The sequence below is a fragment of the Eubalaena glacialis genome, chromosome 5, assembly GCF_028564815.1.
Source record: "Eubalaena glacialis isolate mEubGla1 chromosome 5, mEubGla1.1.hap2.+ XY, whole genome shotgun sequence".
Taxonomy (NCBI): domain Eukaryota; kingdom Metazoa; phylum Chordata; class Mammalia; order Artiodactyla; family Balaenidae; genus Eubalaena; species Eubalaena glacialis.
Window position 1 is genome coordinate 66,751,342 of NC_083720.1, and position 26,775 is coordinate 66,778,116.

General features: G+C 42.7%; 1 protein-coding gene across 1 annotated transcript; it reads left to right on the forward strand.

Annotated features, from left to right (window-relative positions):
- The first annotated feature begins 4,831 nt into the window (after nt 1-4,831).
- CHRNA9 (cholinergic receptor nicotinic alpha 9 subunit) lies at nt 4,832-26,775 on the forward strand. Its single transcript, XM_061191335.1, has 6 exons — nt 4,832-4,892; nt 12,369-12,488; nt 12,775-12,920; nt 14,147-14,301; nt 22,594-23,126; nt 26,234-26,775. The coding sequence occupies exons 1-6, from the start codon at nt 4,832-4,834 to the stop codon at nt 26,773-26,775; spliced, it is 1,557 nt and encodes a 518-aa protein (XP_061047318.1).

Consider the following 26,775-nt stretch of genomic DNA (forward strand, 5'->3'; position numbering starts at 1 on the left):
CAATTCCACAGGAATTGAAAAGAAATGCAGCAGTGGAAGCGAGAAAGGGGCAGAGAGACAGCATCTCGTGCCTACTGGGTACACATGTTAGCAAGGTCCAGCCACAGTGGATAAGGCAGGGATCTGATCTGGTGCCAAAGAGCTTAGAGTCTAACATCCTAGGTTCAAGTACTGATTCCTCAACTAACTGGTTAGGTGTCTGTAATAGATTATCAGATGTGCAGTAGATGTTTACTAACTGCTTTTAGAGATACAGTCACAGTTTTAAGCTCCTTCAAATCTCAGAACAGCCTCATGGTACGTCCTTTATTAGGCTTCTTTCGGGGATGAGTAAACTGAACGCAGAGAGTTTAAGTGACTTACCCAAGGCCACTCAGCTAAAAAGTGGCATTTCCAAGATTTGGACCCAGACAGTCTGGGGCCAGAGTCCTTTCAGAGGCAATTAACTACTGTGTTATGCTGCCTTGCCATGTAAAAAAGAGCTTTGCAGAGTTTTCAGTTTCTTATCACTGCATGGATTTTGTAAAGGGCAAGTTGCATAATTTACATTAAGGCCTAAATCATAGGTAAATGTTTTCATTGTGTTCTCCCATAATTGTTCCTTCAAGGAAGCAGTGTTCAATGATTTGTCCCAGATCTTCTTTTCGGAGAAAGCTCTAGGGGTTCCTGTCATTGTGTGACTTTGTGTTTGCAGACCACAGCAGGCTCCCTGAGCAGCATTACCATTCAGCAGTAGAGACCGCTGTCTATTAAATTCAGCGTAATCATAATGGTCATGGGCTCTCGAGTCAGAGACACTTTGGTTCCATCCCAGCTCTGCCACTTGGATGTGTTACTTAAAACTCTCCAAGCCTGCTTCCTCGTCTGTTCACGGGATAATACTAATAACTCCGTAGGGCTATGAGGATTACAGACAGTGTGGTAAGGAGATCACTATCTAGGGTAAGAGTCATTAAGTGCTCTAAGACACAAACAGATATGTGAAATGGGGGAAGCACACATTCTAGGAGAAGGGAACTGCAGAAGTCTTGCTTTGACAGGGAACTGGGAGTGGCTGATACACTAAAAGAATCAGCAAGGGGACTTCCCTGCTTGCGCAGTGGTTAAGAATCCACCTGCCAATGCAGGGGACACGGGTTCGATCCCTGGTCCAGGAAGATCCCACATGCCACGGAGCAACTAAGTCCTTGCCCCACAGCTACTGACCCCGCGTGCCTAGAGCCCGTGCTCTGCAACAAGAGAAGCCACTGCAATGAGAAGGCCGCGCACGGCAACGAAGTGTAGCCCCCGCTCGCTGCAACTAGAGAAAGCCTGCGCGCAGCAACGAAGATCCAACACAGCCAGAGGAAAAAAAAAAAAAAACCAATCAATGAGACTGTCTCGTAAATTTATTAAGCAATTAGCATTCTTTTAATTCTTCAACAGTCAGAATTTCTCTCTCTATAGGACGTATATAACTAACAAAGCAAAACTTATGATTTTAAGAAAATAATTTTCCCTAAACATTTAAGCATGATTCCAAGCCTAAATTAAATTCTTTCATCCATTTAATTAAAATCACAACAGGACACACTGGATTTTCATAAATGCATGAAACGCCTTAAAAAACTGACAAAACACACACTAAGTATTGTAACGGCTACAGAAATAATCATGTACAATTTATTTAAAAATTGCTACTATCAAGGATTTAAGGTTGTTTGTTCTCATCTCCATTGTTAGCCATATTTTAATTCTTATTTTTATTTTATACCTTCCTGGAATTTCTATTTCTATACCAATTTATGGTGGCAATAATCATACACATCACCCCTCCCCTACCAATACCAAAAAAATTCAGACGAGCCAAAGTTGCAGATTCTGAGTTATCACATGATCGATTCTTAGTGAGGAAACTGGACTCAATTCAAACCCTCACAATTAGTCTTTAGGTTGAGCCTTTTAAAGACAATCAAGTCTCATTTCTGATGTCATGGAACTTTTAAGTCCCTTTTAAGTTCAAAGAGATTCTGAGTTTTGGGGACCAGAAGCATGCATTCTTTAAAATGTTCACAATCAATTTTCCCCATCCCATTATTCAGCCATTATAATATATTGATCTGGTCTGTTGCTGTAATTGGCAACTTAGACATGTTTTATATCTAAAGCATGTGCATTATAATGATGCTCATTATAATGATAGCGTCATCTAGAACCTTTTGCTATTTTAAGTGTGGTCCACGGCCCAGCAGCATCAGCATCATGTGGACAAAGAATCTCACTTCAGACCAGCAGGCTTAGAATCTGCATTTTAACAAGACCTCCTTCTACCTTGTGATTTGGTTGCACTTTAACATTGAGAAGCCCTAATATAAAGAATTCATCTACCTGGAGATGATGGATCAAGTCTGCAGTTGGCACTCCTCTTTGGGTCATGCAATTCATTTATCCTCCTGAAACCCACTATTGCTCCCCCTCTTTTCTTACAGTTTGAGACTTTATTTTAACTGCTAAGATTTTCTACTACATTGACCAAGAGAAGTGGGCCTGGGACTGAATCTGAGGAATCCAATATTGAAGGAGTGGGGAGATGAGGACAAGTTGCCCAGAAATCTAGGAAAAAACGAACAGAGTCATGCAAAAGGCCTTTCAAGGTCATAATATTTGTCAGGTTCTCTTATCACACTGACGAGCACATAGTAAGCCCTCCATAAACATCAGACATTGTTCCTGTTGTGATTATTAGTAGTAGTAATTAAAAAATGAAGAACAGAGGCTATGTTGGACAAGCTGGGGAAACCCAAGAAGCATCATCACCGAGATTTCCCATAAGAGCAATATTTCTGGACCCTTTGAGGAAGGATCTATGGTCCCTCTAGGGTGTTGAATGAAGAAGGGCTGATTTGTAGAATAAACTCAGAAAGAAATTAAGGTCAGAAGAAATAGTCTGTTCACTGGAGTGTTTACATTTCTTTCTGAGGGCAGGGTGAGTGGTGTGAAGGGAGAGAATGATAACACGTCTAAGTAAACTGATTTTTAACGAATGGCATGACTTTTCCACCACTTTGTTTTCTGGACCTTGATCATAGCATTTCATGCATTTTTTAAAAACATAAGCAAATGGTTTGAATACTGTTTTCAAAATTCCCTGCCCAAAAGAAGTGAGATATCTAGTCCTACAAACCCCGCGAAGAGTTGGTTCCTCTGAGACCTGATTGTGCTCTGTTAGAAATTGATCTGGCTAAGAGATGAGGACAGAATAACGCAGGAACATTCTAGAAAGTATATTGATTAGGACACACTAGCTCTAATAATCTATTTCATAGCTTAAATCTGTTGGTAGGGTGTATTATCATAAGCATTTAGCTATTAGTCAGAAATCCTAGATAAACGGATGGATCGCTAAAGATTTGGCATTTGACACTGTTACATTTCAAGCTGTTTTTTTGTGCCATCTCTTTAGAGCTGGTTAAAAACCAGATTTCATTTATGACGTCATCTTCAAGGCCCTGTGTCCGGACATACGGGGAGTTTACAGCGACACCTGGTGGCTGGAAAGGTGAAGTACCCTGGCTTTGTTAGAAAAAGATAAAGGATAAATTGTGTCTAAAATTTGGTTTATTTTTGTGGTAGAGAATTTCATTCTTTGTTCCAATTCTTTTTGTAGGATTGCAGTTATGTATTTAAAAAATGGACTTTGATTCTTTTAGATTATTTTTATAGCCTCCAGCCTTTCTTTCCTGAAGAAACCATCAACCAGGTGAACTGACCAGCACCATCAGCTGGTCTAGATCTACCCAAGACCAGGACTAGGGTGATGCAAATTTAAGGAGGTGGTAAAAACGTCAGTAATGAGTATAGATCACATTCTAATGCAATCATTTAAAAAGTCAAAATTAATGCCAAAAATTCATTATAAACAAAAATATCAAAATCGTAAATACAGGATCAGTATTATTGATTTTCCCTTTTGATCCCATGCCCCAATATGGCTCCAAAAGGCCCTGAAAAGAGGCAATGAACTCGATGGCCTAGCCCCTGACAGGGCTCACACATGTTTAATGAATGCACGGCCACCACTCCCACCCCGACCCATGGTTTCCCTGTCCTTCCTGGGTCTCTCCCTGTCTCCTCTCATCCTGGTCAAGGGTAAGGAGCCTAGGTCAAGGGCCATGATGGAGAAGAAGAAAAACCAGAGAATAGAAAACTTAAATGTGGCCCTGGGGAAACAAATTGGGAATGGACTTTTCCATTTCTCCTGTTTTCCTTTCCAGCACCCACCCTCATCTGCTTCTTCCAAAACCTGCTTCTCAGGAACAGGGCCTAAATTACTCATTCACGCCTAGCGGCTCTCTGCTAAGCGGACCTGAGCCGATGAGACTCAGACACTGAGGGCAGGTGGGAATGGAGATGAAGGAGGACATTGCGCTGGTGAGAAAGCCCCTCTCACCTCTTTTTGGGTTTAACACGCCCCCCCCCCCAGTTCCCATGCACCAGGACCAGGGCAGGACATGGGGGTGGGGTTGTTGAGGTTCTGGGACCTCGGGGCCATGTTGCTTCTCGGGGGTGCACGTCTGTGGGAGATGTCGGTAGCTAGGAGAGAGTCCCCCTCCTGCATCCTCCCCTCTTGTCTTTCACGTAACTCTGCGTGGTCATCAGATAGACGGTGACTGCAAATAGCAGGAAAAGATTGTGCAATTGGAAACACACAAGCCACTGTGAAAAGAGGAAATAAAGCCAGTGGGCTGAGAACATATTGGGGTGAAAAAGGATCAGAAACTGAAGAACAAAGAAGAACTTCAAAAAAGCCCTGAGAAGCAAGTGGCCTTGACAAAGAGGCTCAAAGGGTATCATGGATGGGGCTCCTCAGCACACAGTGAAGACGAACCCCCAAAATAAGAGGAAGCCAGAAGGTACTCACCTTATACAACTGTGTAAAGTGTATGGCTTTCAAATATACCCCCCTGGGGGATTTCAGGGAGAAGAGCATGCGCCCTCTGACAAAGCACAGACACCAGAGCCGGCCCCAGTCCCCAGATCATTCACCGGGACACATCGGATACCCTAGATCAAGTATCAGCTGTTCTCCTGACCCAGAAAACTGCACATCCCTTATCACCTGCTTGCGGCTCTTCGTGAACTTGGCTCCTCTGCTGGCAACGTAATGGGTCTCTTTTTACCAGTAGAGGTTTTGCTGACTGCTGGAGCCCATGTGGTTCAGCAGGGGAATCATATTGACATTTATCAAGACCCTGCTGTACACCAAGTATGTGCTTGGCACTTTATCTGTTTTCTCTTTAATCCTCACAATAAACCTTTTAAGTAAATATTATAATTATCATTTTTACAAATGTGAAAACTGAGACTCAAAGAAATTCTGTGACTTGCTCAAGCTCACATAAATAGTGAGTGGTGGTCCCAAGATTTGAACCTGGGCCACAGGACTCCTTCTGTGTCTTTATGTCCTTTCTGTTGCATTAGGTCAGCAGAGACATGGGGGAGATGCCTCCCTGCCCTCCTCCTGCATCCATGGCAGATGCTGCTAATGATCTTGGTGACTGTTCCCTCTGATCTAGGATTAGGTACGAAGCACAGGCTACATATAAAGAAGTTATCATCCATGTTCTCAAGGAGTTTGCTTTGACATAGGTTAAAATATAATACAGCAGTAGACTAGCAATGTAAGGCTGTAAATAACACAAGTGCTAAAAAGATTCTGGTAAGCTTATAAATCATAGGAAATATATCCACCATCCTTTGTCTGAAAGCTGACGTTTTCCCTGCTTTCTAATTCCTTGGATTTCTTTTCTCATTCTAGATATTACTCATTTATTCAATCAAAAAATGTCTTCTCTGGGTCTAGGAGTACAGCATAGAACAAGACCAAGTCCCCGCTCTCAGGGAGCTTAATTTCTAGTAGGAAGACAGACAATAAACAAGCAAGTGCACACAGACATGCACATACTTCAGCTGGTCATAGTGGGATGAGACAGTAAAGCAGGGAAGATGGGTAGATTGGAGTGGAGTGTTGTTTTATGTAGGGTTGTCTGGCAAGGGACTTCTGATAAGGCGGCATTTGAACTGAACCAAGAAGGAAGAGAGAGAGGGAGCCGAGAGGATATGGCCAAGGGCACCACAGGCAGAAGGAACAAAGGCCCGGAGCAGGAGTGGCGTCGTGTTTGTGGGATGGCAGAGGCCAGCCTGACTGGAGTGCAGTAAGTGAGGGGAGAGGGTTAGAGATGGAAAGCTGGTAAGGATTTGGGCTTTTACTCTAATTGTCACTACGGGGAAGGAGGAGACCTGTCCAACCTCCGGACATCAAGCAGGGCTGCTGTGGACTCTCCGGTTCCCATATGCTTCTGGCTCTTCAATGGAAAGACTCCTTTTACGGAGTGGAGAGGACTGAGCAAAGGGGTGACATGGTCAGACATGTGATTTAAAATGGTCACCCGGGGTGTGGCTCCAGCACCACGTGGAGATATGTAACCCACTCTTCCTGTTTTCCAGGAGGTCCTCCTTCCTTCCCTTCTGGAATCCTTTTTGTTCTGATTTCACCTACATTTCCGCAAGCCGAGTGGATTTGGGTACAGTTGAGGGATGGGGCACCATCCTAGAAGCAGAGCAGGGATCTGGGTCTCTCCTTCGTGATGTTGCTGGAGCCCTGCCTCCGGGGTCTCTCCGTCTCATTCCTGGGGACCCAAGGGGGTCTCACGTGTACTTCTGAAACATTGCCCTGCTGTTCACTGCTCTCAGTCCCTAGCCTGGCTGTTGGCCACAGGTTCTATCACCACTGCATATGTCACCCCTATCTGGGGACTCTGATTCCCTGCCCAGGGTACTCTAATGGTCACTATGTGGCAGTGAGGAGACCTGTCCAGCCTCCAGGCGTCAAACAGGGCTCCTGTGGACTCTCCAGTTCCCACGTGCTTCTGGTTCTTCAGTGGAAAGGCTCCTTTTATGTGGGAGAGCTCCCTCTCTGGGAATCTGTACGGGGTTCCTGGGATCCTGCACTGGAAGAGAGGTGGGATTTAATGGAACCAGCTGAGCTGCACTCAGTGTCGGCCCTGGCCTCCCCACGCATCTGCCCACGTCAAGCTTTTGCATCGTGACTCTCTTTTCCCTTCAGGCTGTGCTCTGTCTTCATCTGGGATGCTGACCCCTATTGCAGTGCTTGAGCCTGGTTAAGTGGATTTAAGGGTTTGATGACATGTATCAAGGGTCAGCAAACTCTGGCCAGCCACCTATTTTTATAAAGAAAGTTTTATTGGAACACAGCCATGCCTATTCATTCACATATTGCCTTTGGCTGCTTTCACAACACAACAGCAGAGAGGAGTGGTTGCTACAGAGACCATTTGGCCTGCAAAGCTGAAAATATTTACTATCTGACCCTTTACCTAAAGAGTTTGCCAGCCTCTGTAATAGATTTAGATCTGCCAGCTCTCACAAAGCAGAAAAGAAGATTTAAAAAGACTGCTACAAAAATATGTAAATAATTAGATCCACAGCGGATTGACAATAATATTAATATTGCAGTGAAAAAGAAGACAACAAGACAATGGCAGGACTGATGTTTTCCCACTCATAGTACAAACTGCTTGTCAGATAAAATAATATCCTCTAATCAGTTCTGTCGAGAAGTTGGTGGAGAGAGAGAGAGAGAAGGGCAGGGGGCAGGGGTAGGAGAGAGAAATGGAGAGATAGATAGGTAAATTGTGGCTACAGGTTACATGCTGAAGTTTTAATGCTGGGGTTGCATTTTCCCCCTTTAATCATCAACTTGTTTAGCACTTTTTATGGTCAAACACTGTTCTTAGGGTGTTACCAAGCCCAGTTTTTATCTGCTTACCCAACTCAAAGCAGAGCCAATCTACTGACACAAGGTTGTGCTGAAGAAATGTATAACGTTTATTGCAAGGTGTCAAACAAGGAAAATGGGCAACTGATGCTCAAAAGACCTAAACTCCCCAGTGGCTTTCAGGGAAAGGTTTTTAAGAGCAACATGAAGGGTGAGGGTTGTGGGATGCCTAATAAGCTCATGGACATTTTTCTGATTGGTTGGTGGTGAGGTAACTGGGTGGTACTTCAGAAGTCAACATCATCAGCCTTCTGTTTCCAATCAGTCTGGGGTCTATGTGCTGGTGGTCAGCATGCAGTTAATGTCTTCCTCCTGGTAGGGGTTTTAGTACCTGCAAAACAACTCAGAGATATGGCTCAGGATGTTACCTATAGCCCTTGAGAAGGAACTAAAGATCCTTGACTTTGTTTTATGGCTAAACTTTGTCTTGCTTGATTTCTTTCCTTTTTTTCCTCATTTTCTCACTTCTCTCATTAAATTTGCTCTTTGGAACTCATGGAAGGCCTAGGAGGCTATAGCTTTTCTACAAGCTCTTCTACAAAGAGGCAGGGACATAGCGGGGGAGCATCTATCCCTGGGAAGGCCTTGAAAGGTACTGCATGGTTTCAAGGGTTTCACGTATGTTAATTCATTTAGTTCTAAAAACAACCCTAAGAGGCAGATACTATTATAATTGTCCCCATTTTATAGATGGAGAAACAGAGGCACAGAGAGGTTAAGTAATCTGTCCAGAGTTACACAGCTAGGAAGTGGCAGGAAGGCTTGAATCGAAGCAGTTTGACTCCAGAGTTTATGTTCTTAAATTCTACTTTATACTGCTTTTCTTGATTATGAAAACAAAGACAAAACAAACTGGAAAATGTTCAGAGAGTATAGCCTCAGTGGGTAGTAGCCCTTTTGGCATGATTTGACATCTTAGCTACCAACCCTTACCCCAAACCTTGGTGCATGGTAAAAGAATTTGGAGATTACTCCTTTAAAAAAGCTCTGATTTTTTAATTTCGAGACACATGCCCAGGATGAGTCCATTAGAAAGTAATGTGAAATAGGGCCTCAGAGGCCCATCGGGGAACCTCCTGAGATTTCAGTGAGTTGGGAGGCATTGGTTAGCAGGTGCCACAGCTCTGAGCACCCAGGACAGCTCTCCTCTGCTAAGAGCTTGGGCTCCTAGGGAGGCTGAGGGTCTCTGGCTTGGCTCTCAACGGAGAGTTGTCATCCTGTCCTGTCTACCCCCTCTCTGGGTGGACCTCAGACTTTTCATCTGTAAAACGAGGGAGATCAGCTAGATGGTCTCCATGAGCTTTATAAGGGTTAAAAATATTCTGATTCTAGATTTAGTGAAATGGAGAAAATATCCATGCCATATTAATTTGTAGGGGGGAAATTCTTTACAAAGCATTGTGTTTGACTTTTGCAATTTTTGTTAAAAAAATACATGTAACAGAATGAAGGTATGTGTGCTCTTCACTCCTTTGTCTTTCCCCCTCCCTCCCCCTCTGCTACTGGGGAGAGGGTCTTTTGGCAAAAATTTCACTAGGATTCTCTGTCAGGCAGGAGCTCTATTCCAAACAGCAGAAGCACTGCCATCCTTCTCCTGGAATGGAGCCAGGGATGCCCCCAGAGGGCATGACCTCAATGGGCAAAGGGTTCTCAGCAGCTTCAGCCAAAAAGGGTTGAGCTGGGACCCTGAGGGAGGGAGAAGGTAGGAAAGGATGGGAGACCATTCAAGGTAGATCCTGCGTGAACTACAAGGCAACACCATGAGAACAGGAAAGGAGTATTTAGAAGCACCCTCTGTCTTTCTTTTCCTTCATTGTGCTTTTCTATACTTTCTAATCTTGCTACACTAGACATGTATTTCTTATACAACAAAAATTGTGTTAAAACATATTAAGATCTTACAGAATGTCTCTAATAGCCTAATATTATATTTTGGGAATAGACAAGTCCCTCAAGATTGGTCCATAGAGGAGGATTTGGCTCCCAGCGACTCTGAAATGGCTGGAATCCTTTATTGTGGCAAGGAAGGCTGCTTCTCAAAAGGTGCAGACATTGAAAGGGTTATTGTGCTCTCTAGCAATTTTCTGAATTGTGGGTCCCTTTTTTCCGGCCAGAATATACTCCCTCAGATGGTGATACCACACAAACGCTGGTGAAATGCTGCTCAGAATTTCTACCCACGAGCTGGGGAAAGGTAGCTGCTGGCATGAATATCATGAACTTCACAACTTAAATAGTTTAGGGCTCTGTGAACCTGAATTAATATGCCAACAGATATGACCATTCCTGTTAATGGGCTCTCAGGAAATAGGGTGTACTCTGGAGGTTCCAAATTTCTAGATGGCTGAGGTTTATTCAGATTATTTTCATTGTCTGAACCCATATTTTAGAAAATCAGTCTAAAGCATATCTGCCTGCTTTTTAGCCTTATTGAACTCTAAGTGGTGAACTCAACGGATTACTTCTTCCATTAGTTTCCTACAAGCTACAGGACCACTATGTTAAAGGTCTCTCTCTCTCTCTCTCTCTGTTTTTGTTTTTTGGTGTGTTTAGGAGCTAAGGGAAACAGTGATTGGGTAAAAGTGCACAGGTCCCAGGGAAAACACCTAGTGGTTGTTTTTAGAATGAATTTGAGAGGAGTTTGCTTTCTAGTCATTAACATCTTTGCCCTAAAAGGCAGAATTTCCCCCCCAAAAGTATTGGCTTAATTTGGTTTGTGTTAACATTGACAGGTAAGCATCAAGTGTTACCATTTTTTTTCTTTTTTTAATTTCAAGTGACCAACTGAATGAACTGAGTTAATCAAAAGCAATCTGACTACCAGAGATGATTACTTTTGAGGCAGGTTTCAAGCAGCAGCTGCAGTAGCTAACACCACGTGTTCACTGAGCACTTATTCCCAGGGGCTGTTCTCAGTGATGTGAGGCATCAAAGACACATAAGACAGAGCATCTCTCACCATGAGAAGGAGGAGAGGCTGCGTTAGCGTGGGGAGCACACTGGGCTGGGGTGGGGTGGCTTGGAGTCTGTCTCCGGCCAAGTGCTGCTGGAAGGAAGCCATTCCAATCTCTAGACATCAGTTTCCTCAGGAGAAAATGAGGCCTTCAACTCAATTTCAAAAGGACCTTCAGCCTCTGAGATTCCAGAGCCGATGGTTTTTTGGAGGAGGGAGGCCTGTGCGTGGGCACCGGGAACTGTGTCATTTGATGAGTGAGTCAGACTCAGGGCGTCAGAAAAATAACGTCTTCACAATCAACACAAGGGCATAGGCAATTAGGAAACGCACTTAGCTGACGGCTTGAGTGTCTGTTCCATTCGGAGGATATATTCCTGAAGAGGGAGAGGGTGACTCATCAGACGGCTGTAACTTGATGAAGTACAGCTATCCAATTTCCTTGCTCTGATTCCAGGCAACTGAATGATCTTAATTTGGTTTCCCTAGGCAGTTTCCCCAGGCAAGAGAAGGGACAGGCTGTAGCAACTGGAAACTGACATTCTTTTGTGTGAGCAAAATTAGATCACATATGAGAAATGACTGAAATTATAATAAGTATCATTCAAATGCAAAGCATCCTTAGTAATATCATCATTAGTTATGAATCATTTTCGTGCTGATTTGGTTAGCCCTTGAACCTTTTTTTTTTTAAGAGCTAGTAAACACTGGGTGACTTGGTAAATATAGAAATTCTGTATCTGCAAAGCTGATCAGAGGTGAAAATTACTAACATTTACATAGTGCTTTACAATTTACAAAGTGCTTCTCTATACAGTATCCCAGTAGCTCTGGGAGACAGGGAATATTATTTTCCCAGTTTCTAGTTCAGGAAAGCTCTGTATTGTAAGGGAGGGTTTGGGCTGGCAGTCAAACCTAGGTCTTCCACTCCTAATCCAAATCACAGTGCTGCTGCTTCTGAAGCAAGTGAATGCTCTTCTGCCCCCCATCCACCGGCATACACACACACACACACACACACACACACACACACACCTTCCTGTACAAGATCTGTGCTCAGTGGGACAACTGAATGAGTGGTGAGAAGCAGAGGCAGAGAAGAAACCCAAATGCCAGTTTATTCTGGAGACTGTGGAACTGCTTCTTTTTCCCTCTTCAAAAGCCACTCAAAGTGCATAGGGCCTTTCCAGATGGCTGTCCCATGGCTGGGTCAGTTCAGCTTTCCTTAGTCCCCGGCTGAATCTTCTTGCTGCAGGTGTAGAAAGTGTCCGGTCTGCTTAGGTGGAATCTCAGGGAGTGTTGGACTCCTACCTCTCTTCCCCTGAAAGTTTGGTCTGGATATTCCTGCTGAAGGTAGCTAGGGATGCTCAACCAGGGTGGCTCCCCCAGAACAGCACTGCCTGACCTAACCCACCTGGGGCTCCTGACATCTCAGCTACTGGAGCTGCCAGTCTCAGATTACCAATGGGGAGGGATCTCGGGACCTAGCGCCCTCCGTGTACGGCAAGCCTGAGCTCTCTGCTGTGCAGAGACAGCGGCAGAGTGGGTGCTTTGTGACCAGACCCTTCCCATTCACAGAGAGAACTGGAAGACTGCACTGCCTGGCTGGGAATTTACAGAGGCTTAGGAAAAAGATGAACTGGCCCCACTTCTGCATCTCCTTTTGCTGGATTTACTTTGCTGCCTCCAGACTGAGAGGTAAGAGGCTGGTGGGCGTGTAACCATTGTCGCTCATCTGGGGCCACTTCTTTGGGTTTTAGAGTGGGCCAGGAAAAAGAACAAATGTTCTAACTGCAAGGAAGTACTTCGTCTTCTTACTGACTCATACTAATCCTGTAGGGTGTGCCAGAAAGATAACTCCCATCGACCTAGAGCTTGTCCCTAGCTGATGCTAGATTATCCCCAACGCTAGTCCTTGGACTGTTGTTCTTTGCCTTGAAATATACATGACACTGAAGGTTGATCAGGTCCCTCTTTTGAGCAGCTGGAGAAACAGCAGATGGAAAATACGCTCAGAAGTTGTTTAATGACATTTTTGAAGATTATTCCAATGCTCTTCGTCCAGTAGAGGATACAGATAAAGTCCTGAATGTCACGCTCCAGATTACACTTTCTCAGATTAAGGATATGGTGAGTAACATAGTGGTAACTCTGAAATGTTTAGAATGAAACTAACAGTGCTTTCCAAAGGGAATGTCTGAACTGGGAATTTGAGAGAAAGTGAGAACAGAGAGCTCTGTGTGCAAGCTGATGGGAGACAGGAACTCCAGGGGAAGAAAGCGGTCTACAAAATTAATTTCACTAAATTACCTAATCCTGGCCATTAACACTAACAGTCTTAGATCATCTAAAGAAAGTTGGTTACACATTACATGTTCCATCTCTATGAAATGTGCAAAATCAGCAAAAACGTAGAGACAGAAAGCAGAGCAGTGATTGCCAGGGGCTGCGGGAATGATGGGGGAATAGTGATAGACTGCTTGACGGTCATAGGCTTTCTCTTTTGGGGTGACAAAATGTTCTGGAAGTAGAGAATTGTGATGGTTCCACAACATTGTGAATAAACTGAAAGTCGCTGAACTATACACTTTAAAATGGTTAAAGTGGTGAGTTTCATGTAATGTGAATTTTATCCCCATTTTTTAAAAGGTGGTTTTTTTTAAAAATTAATTTATTTATTTATTTTTGGCTGCATTGGGTCTTCGTTGCTGAGCGTGGGTTTTCTCTAGTTGCCGCGAGAGGGGGCTACTCTTCGTTGCGGTGCGCAGACTTCTCATTGCGGTGGCTTCTCCTGTTGCGGAGCACGGGCTCTAGAGCGCAGGCTCAGTAGTTGTGGCGCACGGGCTTAGTTGCTCTGTGGCATGTGGGATCTTCCCGGACCAGGGCTTGAACCCGTGTCCCCTGCATTGGCAGGCGGATTCTTAACCACTGCGCCACCAGGGGAGCCCAAAAGCTGGTGTTTTAAGATGACTTACCTTATATAATGCTTATATGTGTTTAATTACACGAAGTTATGAGACTTGAAAGACTTTTCTTTGGTACATTATCGATGTTTGCCGACTTTTTCATTCAAAAGAATCATCAGTTGATCCATTTTCAGAGAAATTTGGGCAGTTGATCCATGTAGAGATCTGATGATTTAAATATTTGTCCACTTTACATTCCTAACACTAAATCACAGAAAAAAACATGATCCTGGCAGTCGATCCAGGGGATAGACTGGAAAAATTCTCACTTACTTATTGGAAATAAACTAGCGCTCTTGGAATTCCTGTTTTGAAGATGAGTGTTCTAGAGACAAGTGCATTCAGTTGAGGTGTTGATGGGATAACGTTATATCTGGGTTCATTGTGCAGGATGAAAGAAATCAAATTCTGACTGCCTATTTGTGGATCCGCCAAATCTGGCACGATGCGTATCTCACATGGGATCGAGACCAGTATGATGGACTGGACTCCATCAGGATCCCCAGCGACCTGGTGTGGAGGCCGGATATCGTCCTGTATAACAAGTAAGTGCAAGTCAGTCGTTTCTCAGGAATGAATTTATTGATGTAACAGAATGTAAACATAATGGAAGAGGAATGTTTAAAACATGCATGAAGTTAAGTCTATTCATGTTCCTAGTCCCTGAAGTGAAGGTCATAAAACCTCAGATAATAAAACAATAGGTCATAAAATCTTAGAGTTACGGCCCCCTTTTCAGATGAGAAACTGTATTAGAAGCCGTGTTAGTTTTCTAGGGCTACTGCAACAAAGTACCACATACTGGGTAGCTTAAATGACAGAAATTTATTGTCTCACAGTTCTGGAGGCTAGAAGTGCAAGGCAAAGGTACTGGTAAGGTTGGTTCCTTCTGCGGGCTGTGAAGAAGACTCTGTCCCCTGTCTCTCCCTTAGCTTCTCGGGTGGTTGCTGGCAATCTTCAGTTTCTTGACTTGTAGAAGCATCACACAATCTCTGCCTTCTTCTTCACATGGTGTTCTCCCTATGTGTTGTCCGTGTCCATATTTTCCCTTGTATAAGGACACCAGTCTTGTTGAATTAGGTGTTTACACCGCACCAGTACGACCTCTTCTAAACTAATTACATCTGCAATGACCCTGTTCCAAATTAGGTCACATTCTGAAGTGCCAGGGGCTAGGATTTCAACATACGACGTTTTCACAGATGGAATTCACCCCTTAAGAGTGGTGCTCCCTTGTCTAAGATCATGTGTCAAAAATACATGATACTATTAAGATTAAATCAGAATGGGCCTGCTAGAAGCTGGCCTATGGAATTTGGACTTCGTATGGAGTGGAAGATGAGCTAGATCATAAGATCACCAGTTGGCCTTTTCCTGGTCCGAGAGCAAGGGCCCTTGGTGAGTGGGTAGGTAAGGTTTAAGTTTCTCAAACTGTAAAGTGTGCACGGATCATCTGAGGAGCTTGCTGAGATACAGATTCCGATTCAGGAGGTGTGGGGTAGAGTTTGACGTTCTGCATTTCTATAAGCTCCGGATGGTAATGCTGCTGTTCCACGGATCCCACTTTGAGAAAGAGCCAGATAGCTGTCTCAACTCAGGTCCAGGCGCTCCACCTGTTGTCAAAGGGGCTCCTCTCTCTCTTTTTATTCTGGAACTCAAGTTTCTCAGGGTTGGGAAATGTTCCTCTTTGAGCAGAGCGATATGAATGAGGGGCAGCTCCGGGGGACTCTCCTGAGAGCTCAGCCTTCTATTGGACGTGAGTTTCCCTTCAAGAAGCAACACTGGTAGGTTGCAGCCTGGAGTTGAGTCTCAGTCCTTACTCAGAGAGCTTGTCCAAGGGTCATGACCTCATGAATCATAGCCCTGATGCTGCTGTCCATTCCCCACTCTGGAATGGCGACTCTTCCATACCCCTTCCCAAGCAAGATCACATCCAAGTGCTGGCGCTTTATTCCTCTGGTTCACACCCCCCTCAACACACAGACACACACATACATGTACATAGCAGGCAAGAGAATGAGCCAGGATGTCCATTACCTTGTCCCACACACAGGGTGCAGGAGAGTAATCAGAGGATACACTTTACGTAGAACACTTACAGCATTCTATAAGTTCAAAATTCTCCCTGGAGAAAAACAGAATGCTGGTTCTCCTTTTCCTCCTGCTTTGATTGACTGAAACAGTGCCCAGCTCTTACTGAAACACTTCTTTCCGAGCTGGCATGACCTAAGTTAAGCCTACCCCAGTCCCCCTTTATCAGAGAAGCCAGTTATGCACTCATGAGCTCACACAAACCTGCTGTGGCTTTGGTAAATTTTGTCCCCGTTCTCCATCCTTTCCCCCCCAGATCGCTGGCTTTGAGAAGTGTGAGTTCTGGTCCCCTTTTCTTTCACACACAGACCCTTTTCACCACACTGATTCATCAACTCTTTTCTTTTCCTCTGGATTGACTCTTTAGTCTTTTTTCCCCTCCTATCATGGACAGTTCTGTTTTGGATCCTCTATTTTCCTGTGTGTTCTCCTTCTCAGTAACATCAGAGTTTTACTATTCAGAGGAAACCCTAAATGTACTTACGGTTGGATGTCATTTGCATTCCTTTAAACAACTGAAATGAGAATAGAAGAAAGTTAGAGGATCAGGCAAAGGAGGGACCCCAGTCCTTTGGGGTCCCCAGGAAGGACCCTGACCCTGGTCCTTCTAGCTGAATCCCTGGACCTGCAGAATCTTCCGCTTCCTGATATAATATAAGTACTTCCCAGAAACTGGTACAGAAACTTGTAGACCACAAAATGGGCTTCCTGAGTGGTGGTAGGGAGAATAAAGAGGGGTATAAGGCAGGTGATCCAGTCATGTGTGATAAAGATAGTTTGGGCAGGAAGATGCTTAACATCTAGATTCACCATTGGTGCCTGAATCCATGGGTTAGACTTGCTGAGGAGTGATCAGGATGGTCCTGGGCCTGGAAGCTATTTCATAGGAGGAGCAGTCGAATTTATTGATGCTTAGTTTGGAAGAGAGAGGTCCTTAGGAAGACTTGATGGCTGTCATAGGCAATCATAGGAAAAATAAGGTAGAGAAAAAAGAGAAAATTCCTCCAGAGGACAAAACCCAAAACAATGAGTAGAAGTTAAAGGGTTTTTAAATTGCATTTTAATGCAATTTTTAAAAAAATAACTAATAATTTGAATAATGAATTTTCCCAAGAGGTAGTGAGCTCTTTAACAATATAATGACTCAAAGCAGATATTGGCTGTTACCAGGTCAGTAAAGGAATAAGTAAATTGGGGCTCAAAGTTCTGGTGGGGTTGTTTAGTATAGGTATATAGCCAATATAATGGTTAGTATAAGAGGGTGCAAGGATTCCTGACATTTTTAGATTAGGTAAAGAGTGGATTACAGAAATTTCAGAAGTGTGTTTATTATGAGAGAGTTATAATGGTTGGATTTTAATGGACCGGTTTAATGCTTGGATTTTAGACCTAGTGAGAAATTGGGTACCCTGTTGTACTCAGAAAGATTTGTCTACAATTTAGCTTTAATTTCTGCTTAAGTAGCTTAGAGAATTGAAAGGATGGAAAAACTGTAAGATGAGATTGGATATACATATGTCAAATTTTATCAAATTGTATACTTTAAATGTATGCAATTTATTGTATGCCAATCATACATCAATAAAGCTCCTTAAAAAGAAAAAAAAAAAGATGAGATTGGAAATAAAGGAGGCAGAAGAGGAACAGGTTTGGAGAAAAAGATGATGAGTTTGGTGTGAGACCTGTTCAGTTTGGGAGACCAAAGGAACAGAGGAGACAACCAACAAAGAGATTGCAAAGGCAAGTTTTAAGCCTGGAAAGAAGGTCACGGCTAGAGCTATCAAAAGCCCTTTAAGCCCTTATAGAACTGCTCAAGGAGGGAAAGAAAATGGCTGAGGATAAAGTTGGAGAATTTCTTCATTGAAGAAATTTACGGAGAACATTCAGAAGAAATGGTTAAAGGGGTAGAAGGAGAACTGAGAGAATTGCCTCATAGAAACCAAGGGGAGAAAGGATGTCTAGGAACAACTCACAGCGTGAAGTGCTTGGGAAGGGTTGACAGACTCTTAGAAGAGTCTTTAGATTTGCCCATTTGCAAGTCATGAGTGACCTTTGAAAGAGCACACTTTGAAAGTTGGGAAAAAGCCAAATTGCAAGAATACAAGCAAGATGGGGAAGTGAAAGCAGCATGCATCAATTACTCTTGAGAGCGGTGTGCAGAAAGAGAGGCGAGGGGTGGGAGGGGCCTGGGAAGAAGGGAAGTTGGTAGGGAGACTTGGGAACAGAGTTGGGAAGGGATTAGAGGAGCCAGAGAGAATAAGAGAGACCAAGAGAGGTGAAATCCTGAAAGAGACTTGGAAGGAAAGAAGTCACAGTACAAGAAGAGAAGTTAGCCTTGAAAAGAAAGAGAGGGACTTTTTTTTTTTTTAAATAAATTTATTTATTTATTTATTTTGGCTGCGTTGGGTCTTTATTGTGGTGCGTGGGCTTTTCATTGCGGTGGATTCTCTTGTTGCAGAGCACAGGCTCTAGGCACACGGGCTTCAGTAGTTGTGGCGTGCGGGCTCAGCAGTTGTGGCTCACAGGCTCTAGAGAGCAGGCTCAGTAGTTGTGGTGCACGGGCGTAGTTGCTCCGTGGCATGTGGGATCTTCCTGGACCAGGGCTCGAACCCGTGTCCCCTGAATTGGCAGGTTGATTCTTAACCACTGCGCCACCAGGGAAGCCCGAGAGGGACTTCTTTTTGACATGGAAGGGAAGATAAGGGGGACACATGAAAGACGGAGACATTGGAGATGGGAAAAAGGGTGGATTGTGGGACTGAGTAAAGAGACAAGCCTATGTCGAGGTTCCAGGCACTGTCTGGTACCAGAAAAACTGGCTGATTCTCACTGTTCTCTCCTTCACCAGCCCACACGTCTACAGTTCTGGGGATCTGGCTTCTTACAGCCCCTGCTGGGAAAAGTCTTTCTGCTCAAGTGCGAAGCTGAAGTCAGCTCAGTCTTTGATCAGGGGAGAAGGGACTGCCTGAAGGGCACTAAGTGTTGGAGGAAAGGGAAGATAAGAGGAAAACAATTTAAATAATCCGTTAGGGTCATATTATTGAACGCTGCCCTCTCGACCTCCATTTTGAAATTTTGTCCCTGTAATTTTTTTCATTTTCTAGTTGGGAAAATGGAACCCAGTTAGAAACAGAGGGAAGGGAAAGAGAAGAAACTCATATGTATTGGACACTTACTATGTGTCAGGCAGTGAATTGGGGCTCTACATAGTGTGGTAGACAAAATAATTGCCCCCAGAGTGTCCCCATCCCAATCCCTGAAGTCTGTGAATAGTCACCTTACATGGCAAAAGGGACTTTGCAGGTGTGATTAAATTAAGGATCTGAGAGGCGATTACCCTGCTGGGGCCAATGGAAACAATCTTACAAGTCCTTATAAGAGAGAGAGGTGGGAGAGTCAGATGCCACAAAGGAAGCAGAGATCAGAGTGATGGAAGGAAGGAGCCCTAAACCAAAGAATGCAGGCAGCCTCTAGAAGCTGGAAAAGGCAAGGAAATCGACTCTCCTTTAGAGCCTCTGGAAAGAATGCAGCCCTGCCTAAACCTTGATTTTTGGATTTTTGACCTCTAAAACTGTAGAGATGCTAAATTTGTATTATTTTAAGACACTTGGTTTGTGGTAATTTTTTACAGCAGCAATAAGAAATTAATAGATTAATTATTTACTTAATATAACATTTAAAAAGAAACCTTAAGGTATTATAACCTCTACTTTTACAGGTGGGTGATAGAAATGTTACTTGCTCAAGGTTACAAAACCTGACCAAGATTTTAACCCAAATCTCTCTGTGATATTTTTGTGATGTCATTGCTACTTTCTAAAGGAGAATGAGCCGTATTGATTCAATCAACCCATTTACCTACCCACTTACCTTTCTTTGTTAAACGCTTCTTCTGTGCAAGGCATTCAGTCATGTGTTGAGGGGTTAGGATTTTAAGACTCAGTCTCTGACCTCAATGAACAGTCCAATAAGAAATGTATGTAAAATGTGCCAGAGCCCTTCAAAGGTGAAGGGATTTCATCAGACTGGAGGGGCAGGCGGGGCTTCTCAGAGGGGTAGGCATCTGAGCTGTCTTGAGGATGTATTAGATTTATACTTGCAGAAAGTGGGGTGGGTATTATAGATAGAAGAAAGAGTTTGAGTAAAGGAGAGACATTCACAGGATCTGTTAGGGTTTCAGCCTTGATTGGTGGTGTGCGAGTGAAGGAGACCAGTGGGAGACATCAGAGACCAGTGAGAGGCTACAGAGTGGGATGGGAGTAGATCATGGAACATCTAGGACACAGAACTTAGGAGGTTTGGAAGTATTTGGTCAGCCATAGGAAACCAGTGCAAATGCTGAGCTGTAAAAGATGTGATCAGAGAAACCAGGGAGATAAAACAAGATATTGGTCATGAAGTAATTAAATAGTAATGTCTTTAAACTCCTCCTGAGTAGCTGGGGTGATGTTTTCAGACAGTGGGCTCCTTTGCCCTCTGGCTTCTGGTTGGGTTGGGCCAATGAGAAGCACCAGTGAGCAATTGGAGGGAGAAAAGGGAGTGAGGTTAGGGCATGTATTCCCTTGCTCTCTTCCTATAGAGTTATTATCTTTGGCTTGTTGTGTCCCTTGACAGAAAGGTATAACTCCTATCATGGTGACCCTCTTATGCAAGTCTTTCCTTCCAGGTCTTGGTAATTGCACCTTCCCTTCACCTTTTCGGGCCCAGGAATGGTAATAGCTCTGCTGTTACTAGCCCTGGAGTGGTTGCCCTACACCTTATCCATACCTTTGTAAATAGTCCCTGCATTAAACACTCCTCAAATTATCTAATTTGAGTGGGCCATCCAATTTCTGCAGGGACCATGACTAATACAATTGTTCTAGCTCCAGATAGATTCTCTCTGACCCCGAGATCTCTTACACCAAGGAAGGTAGGATGGGTGAGTTCCCATCCTCCAGTTCTCACTTCTCATATAGCTAACTATATATATTTCTCATTGTTACAGAGGGCAGGTTCAGGCATTTTCAAAATATTCATTTTGTTCTCTTTACAACACTGTGTTAAAGATCCCCTCTCTAGACCTCCATTAAAAATCGAGTGCCACAATTCAGCTGTAATGCTCTGATTAGAGTGGACCCAATCAGACCATTACAGTTAACATTGTGGTACCTAAATTTTAATAAGTAGGAAAAAAACTTTTAAAACATGCCAGTTCTTTGATCCAACACACCCTCTTCTAGCAATTTAACCTAAGGAAAGAGTCAGTGGATAAAAACCACAATTTGCCTACAGAGATGTTCACTGCGGCATTGCTTGTAAATGTAAAAACTGGAAACAACCATAATGTTGAAAATAGGTGAATTGGTTAAATAACTATGGCACATCTCTATAATGGAATGCAGTTGAATACCATTTAGCCACAAAAATAAAGTTGCACAAGAATATGAACAGGTGATCATATATGTTTTTAAATTGTCTCAATTTTTTTTTGTAAATTAACTTTTTTATTTTGAGATAATTTTACAGAAAAGTTGCAAAGATGGTACAGAGTTCTTGTTTATTCTTCACCCAGTTTCCCTTAATGTTACATCTTATGTAACCATAGTACATTTGTCAAGACTAATACAATACTATTAACTAAACTACAGACTATTTGGACTTCACCAGTTTTTCCACTAATATACTTTTTCTGTTCCAGAATCTAATTCAGCAAACCACATTACATTTAGCCATAATATATTTTGTAGGGAAAAAATTGTAAGGAACACTTGGAAAAATGTGCATTAAAATATTAACAGAAACATATCAGTTAAGGCTGTAAGCATTAGAAACTGACTTTGTCTACCTTGCGACAAAAGGAATTTGTTGGAAGGATATCGTACAGCTCACTGAATTAAAGGAAAAAAAATCAATGACCAGGCCTTGGAAAGGACAAACCAGGACTACTCTACAGTTCAAGACAGTGGGGAATATTGAGCTTTTTTTAAAAAAAAAAATTAATTAATTGACTTTTATAGGGAGCCATCACCAATGTGACTCTTTTTGGTCTTTGGGTCACTCTGCTTAAGATCTAAACTGCAGGGAGAGTGAATCACCTGGACCTAGCTCGGGTCACACAGCCAGCCCCTGGCCGAGGGTGGCTGAGGAACCTTGATCATTGTTTCATCTGCCTTACAATGGTCATGGAGAAAGAGTCATTCCCCAAAGTGAAACAGAAATTCTGTACCCCCAAGATGTAAGGCATAAATGTTGATAAAGCAAAAAGAAGTTATATCTAGAATAAATTATTATCTCTTAGATTATGGGCGAATAATTTTTTCTCTGTGTTTTTCAAATGTTCTACAGTAAACATGTACAACTCTTTCAACAGCAACAAAAAGTTACTTTAACATTCTTGTGCCCACAGTTAACAAAATCAGGTAAGCAGAGCCCCCTGTTAGATTTTAGCCTCGTTTACTTTTTGTCTGGATGTTTGAATCATTATACCTGGACCAAGAGAGTGGCACTGGCAATGGAGAGGAAGAGACATAAAGCAGAGATGCTTTAAAGAAAGAATCCAAGAGAACTCGGCCCTAACTATTCACAGGAAATGGAGAAGAAGGGCAAATTAGAGTTGAGTCCAGACTTTCAAGCCAGGGTAACAGGAATGGTGATCCATTGCCAAGACACTGAAGTGATGCGCACAGGGCGGTGAGCTATGGGGGGTAAGGAGTTTGGTGAGTTGTCCTGGCGAGCAGCTCTCATTTTCCTCCTCTGACCTCCAGGGCTGATGATGAATCTTCTGAGCCTATGAACACCAACGTGGTCCTGCGGTATGATGGGCTGATCACCTGGGATGCACCAGCCATCACCAAAAGCTCCTGTGTGGTGGATGTCACCTACTTCCCCTTTGATAATCAGCAGTGCAACCTGACCTTTGGTTCTTGGACCTACAATGGCAATCAGGTGGACATATTCAACGCCCTGGACAGCGGAGACCTCTCCGACTTCATCGAAGATGTGGAGTGGGAGGTGCATGGCATGCCTGCTGTGAAGAATGTGATCTCCTATGGCTGCTGCTCTGAGCCTTACCCGGATGTGACATTCACTCTCCTTCTGAAGAGGCGGTCCTCTTTCTATATTGTCAACCTCCTCATCCCATGTGTCCTCATATCTTTTCTGGCTCCCTTGAGTTTTTATCTCCCAGCAGCCTCTGGGGAAAAGGTCTCCCTGGGAGTGACCATACTGTTGGCCATGACTGTATTTCAGCTCATGGTGGCAGAGATCATGCCAGCCTCAGAAAATGTCCCTCTGATAGGTGAGTTCAAGTGTCTTACACTTTGAGTCAGCACTGTGGTAACTGGGGTTGTATCTGTATCTTTAAACTCCTAACAATGAGTTCAACTTCCCACTCAACACAGGCTGTCACATACTTCATTTGACGTGTTCAGCTGGCATCTTTGAAAAGAGACGTGGCTGTTGGAAACAAAGCTGGTCTTGCTGTCTCCAGGTTTACCCAAAAGAGGAATGAGAGCAATATGGTTTAGAGCAGTGGTTCTCACAGTATGGTCTCTGGACCCACAGCATTAGCATCATTTTAGAAATGCAAGTTCTCAGGGCCCACCCTAGACCTACTTAATTAGAAACTCTGGGGGTAAAGCCTGGCAAACTGTTTTTAAAAGCTTTCTAGGTGATTTCGATGAGCTTTTTGTTTAAGTCTAAAAACCACTGGCTTATAGATTAAGATCCTGATTTTGAAGTCAAAGAAATCTGCGTTTGAACTCTGACTTCACCACTCATTCTTTGATCAGCCTTAAGCGAGTTACTTAATCTTTGAGTCTCTACTTCTTCATCTGCAAAATTTGTGTAATTGCTACCGCATTGTGCCACTGCTTAACACAGAGCCTGGCATATGGTGAGGACTGAGAGAAAAGTGCCTATTATTATCACGTCACAAGGGATTTCTTCTTGGGAAGAGTGATAAACATGATGGAAATGATGAGCTGGATTTTTAAGCCTGCCGTCTACCCTTGATAGAATAATTCTCAACCTTTACTGGGTAGAGTAGGCGTGGGAGAGCTTGTTAAAAATGCAGGTTCCTACACCCAAAGAGGTTGTTTTTCTTTTTAAGCAATCTTGGGCAAGATTTGGGAATCTGAGGTGATTCTCAAATAGAGCACATTTTCAAAAGTTTGCAATAATGAAATGTCCCTCTAAGGGAAGGAGTGTAGACTGTGGCTGCCATCCCTGCTTCCCCTTTCCTTTACCTCCCTTGCTCTGAGATCCTTCCTAACACCTTTAATACCTACTTCCTGCCACCAAGGATAACACCCAGATCAATACGTCTGTCTCAATGACTTGCTGTTGTAATAGATGCTTATGAGAATCAGAAGCTAGACCTAATTTTTAGTTCTTTAATGTAATCAATGAGGAGAAATTTCAGAACACCAGGAGACTTAGAAAGCAATATAAAAGGGATATTGTACTGCCCTTTTACCCTCTCCTGTATCCAGTATTACCCAGGATTTAGACGTTACTACATTGGTTTCTCTGTTTGGAGATCTCTTCCTTGTTACGTCTCTCCCAGCAACACCTCCCCACACACACACACACTCATGTACACCTTTTTTGAGAAATAGACACAGAAGGTTCTCTCCTTTCTCACCACCACTAATAAAGAGGAAGATGTTTATTGGTACTTTTATCACCTCTCTTGAGGCAGAAATGATTGACAGTGACAACATCTAATAATAACCCTGTTTGAGGCAAGATCAATTGACAGATCCCTCTCTCTTCTTTAGCAGTAAGATTCAAAAGCAAACTGGATCAATTTCTGAAGAAAGATGTCTCAGAACATGTCTCAAGAATTTTAGAAGCATTACTTTTTCTGTTTCTGTGATAATATGAAATGTATCTTTTTCGGAAGGGTGCACACAGATCTTGAGAACTTTATTAATAGTCACAATTTGTTATTTGTAGCACCTATGAAATAGAGTTCCAATCTCACAGAAGTGTGTTTAAGTTTCCTGCATCAAGTGTAACATTTGATCCAGGCTTTTGGCCCACAGCCTTGACAATGTTAAGAAAGATTCCATTTATTTTTAGTTTACTCAAAGCTTTTAACAAATAATAAACAGATGATAATCATTATCAAATGCATTGTCTTCATCTGTTAAGATGATCGTGTGAGTTTTTTTTCTTTTCCCCCCATTAAGTTAGTGAATTATATTACAGTTTTCTGATGTTGAACTAAACTCTTCTTTATCATGATGAATTATCAATTAAAGACACCGTAGGATTTAGGTAGCCAATGATTTTTATAGGACTTTCTCAAATGTGTCTATAAATGAAATGGCCTTAATATTTCCTTTCTTGCTACTTTTGGAACCAAGCCTGAATTTACTTCATAAAATGAGATTTTCTAGGCAGTTTTCCGTCTTTTCTATTTTTGGAACAACTTGCATAAGATATGAGTTATCTGTTCCTTAAAAAAACGGTGAAACTCACCTGTAAAACCTTTTGGCTCTAGAGCTTTTTGGAAGGTGGGTGGGTAGAGGTATTTGGTTAATTCCTATTTCTATTCAAGTGTTCTTTCTTCTTACACTAAGTTTGACATCTTATATATTTGTATAAATTTCATCTAGGTTTTCAAATGTATTATACAGCTATTTGTAATATTATTTTATTGTTTTCTAAATTTCTATTCTCTTATTTTTTTCTTTTGCGTCCCTTTTTCTTTCTTTCTCCCACCTCTATTCCATAAGTGGCCTCATCAAAGGTTTATCAATTTTATTACACTTTTCAAAAAGCTTGCTTTTGGTTTTGTTCATCTTCTAGGTTCTTTGTTCTACATTTCAGAAATTTGTACCTTCATCTTTATTGTTTCCTTCCTTAATTTTCCTTTTTCATGAATATTTGCTTTACGCAATCACATGTTAAAGACTGATAGTGACACAGTGTCTCCTTTCTTCCCCAATGGTAATGAGCTTTCATATTAACAAGGTCCAAAGACAATTCTGAAAACTGACCAAGATCATTCATTGTTTATTTATTTGTTTGCTGAAAGTGGAAGTTTTTCACAACATGACCTCAGCAAAAATTTACAAACCTTTTAACTCAGGGCAAGGGACAGTGCTGAAAACTTTTCCTGTATTTTCTCAGTTAAGCCTCATCATAGTCCTATGAGTTAGATACTAATATTATAGTCATTTTATTAAGAAGAAAGCTGAAGGTTACCAGAATTATATAACTTGCTCTAGGTCACAAGTCTAGTGAGTGACAGAGCTGGGATTTGAACCCAGTTTTATTCAAAAGTCTATAATAGCAACCATTAGTGTATACAGCTTCCTTAGAAAAGGTGTTTGTTTCTTTTTGAGCCAAACACAAGGACAGTTTTACGCTAACTTGGTTGTTGTTATTTTCCAGGCAAATACTACATAGCCACAATGGCCTTGATCACAGCCTCCACTGCCTTGACCATTATGGTGATGAATATCCACTTCTGCGGGGCTGAGGCCCGGCCAGTGCCACACTGGGCCAGGGTAGTCATCCTGAAATACATGTCTAGGATCTTGTTTGTCTACGATGTGGGTGAGAGCTGCCTTAGCCCCCGCCAAGACAGGGAGCAGGACCACCTCACGAAGGTTTACGGCAACCTTCCAGAGGCTAATCTGAAGACGACCAGAAATAAAGACCTTCCCAGAAAGAAGGAAATGAACAAACTCTTAAAGGATGACTTGAGGCACCAGGGTGAAAACCCGCAGGATGTTGACAGTGACTGTGCACGGTACAAAGTGCTGACGAGGAATATCGAATACATTGCCAAATGCCTCAAAGACCATAAGGCCACCAATACCAAGGGCAGCGAATGGAAAAAGGTTGCAAAAGTCATAGACCGATTCTTCATGTGGATTTTTTTTATTATGGTGTTTGTGATGACTATTTTGATCATAGCCAGAGCAGATTAG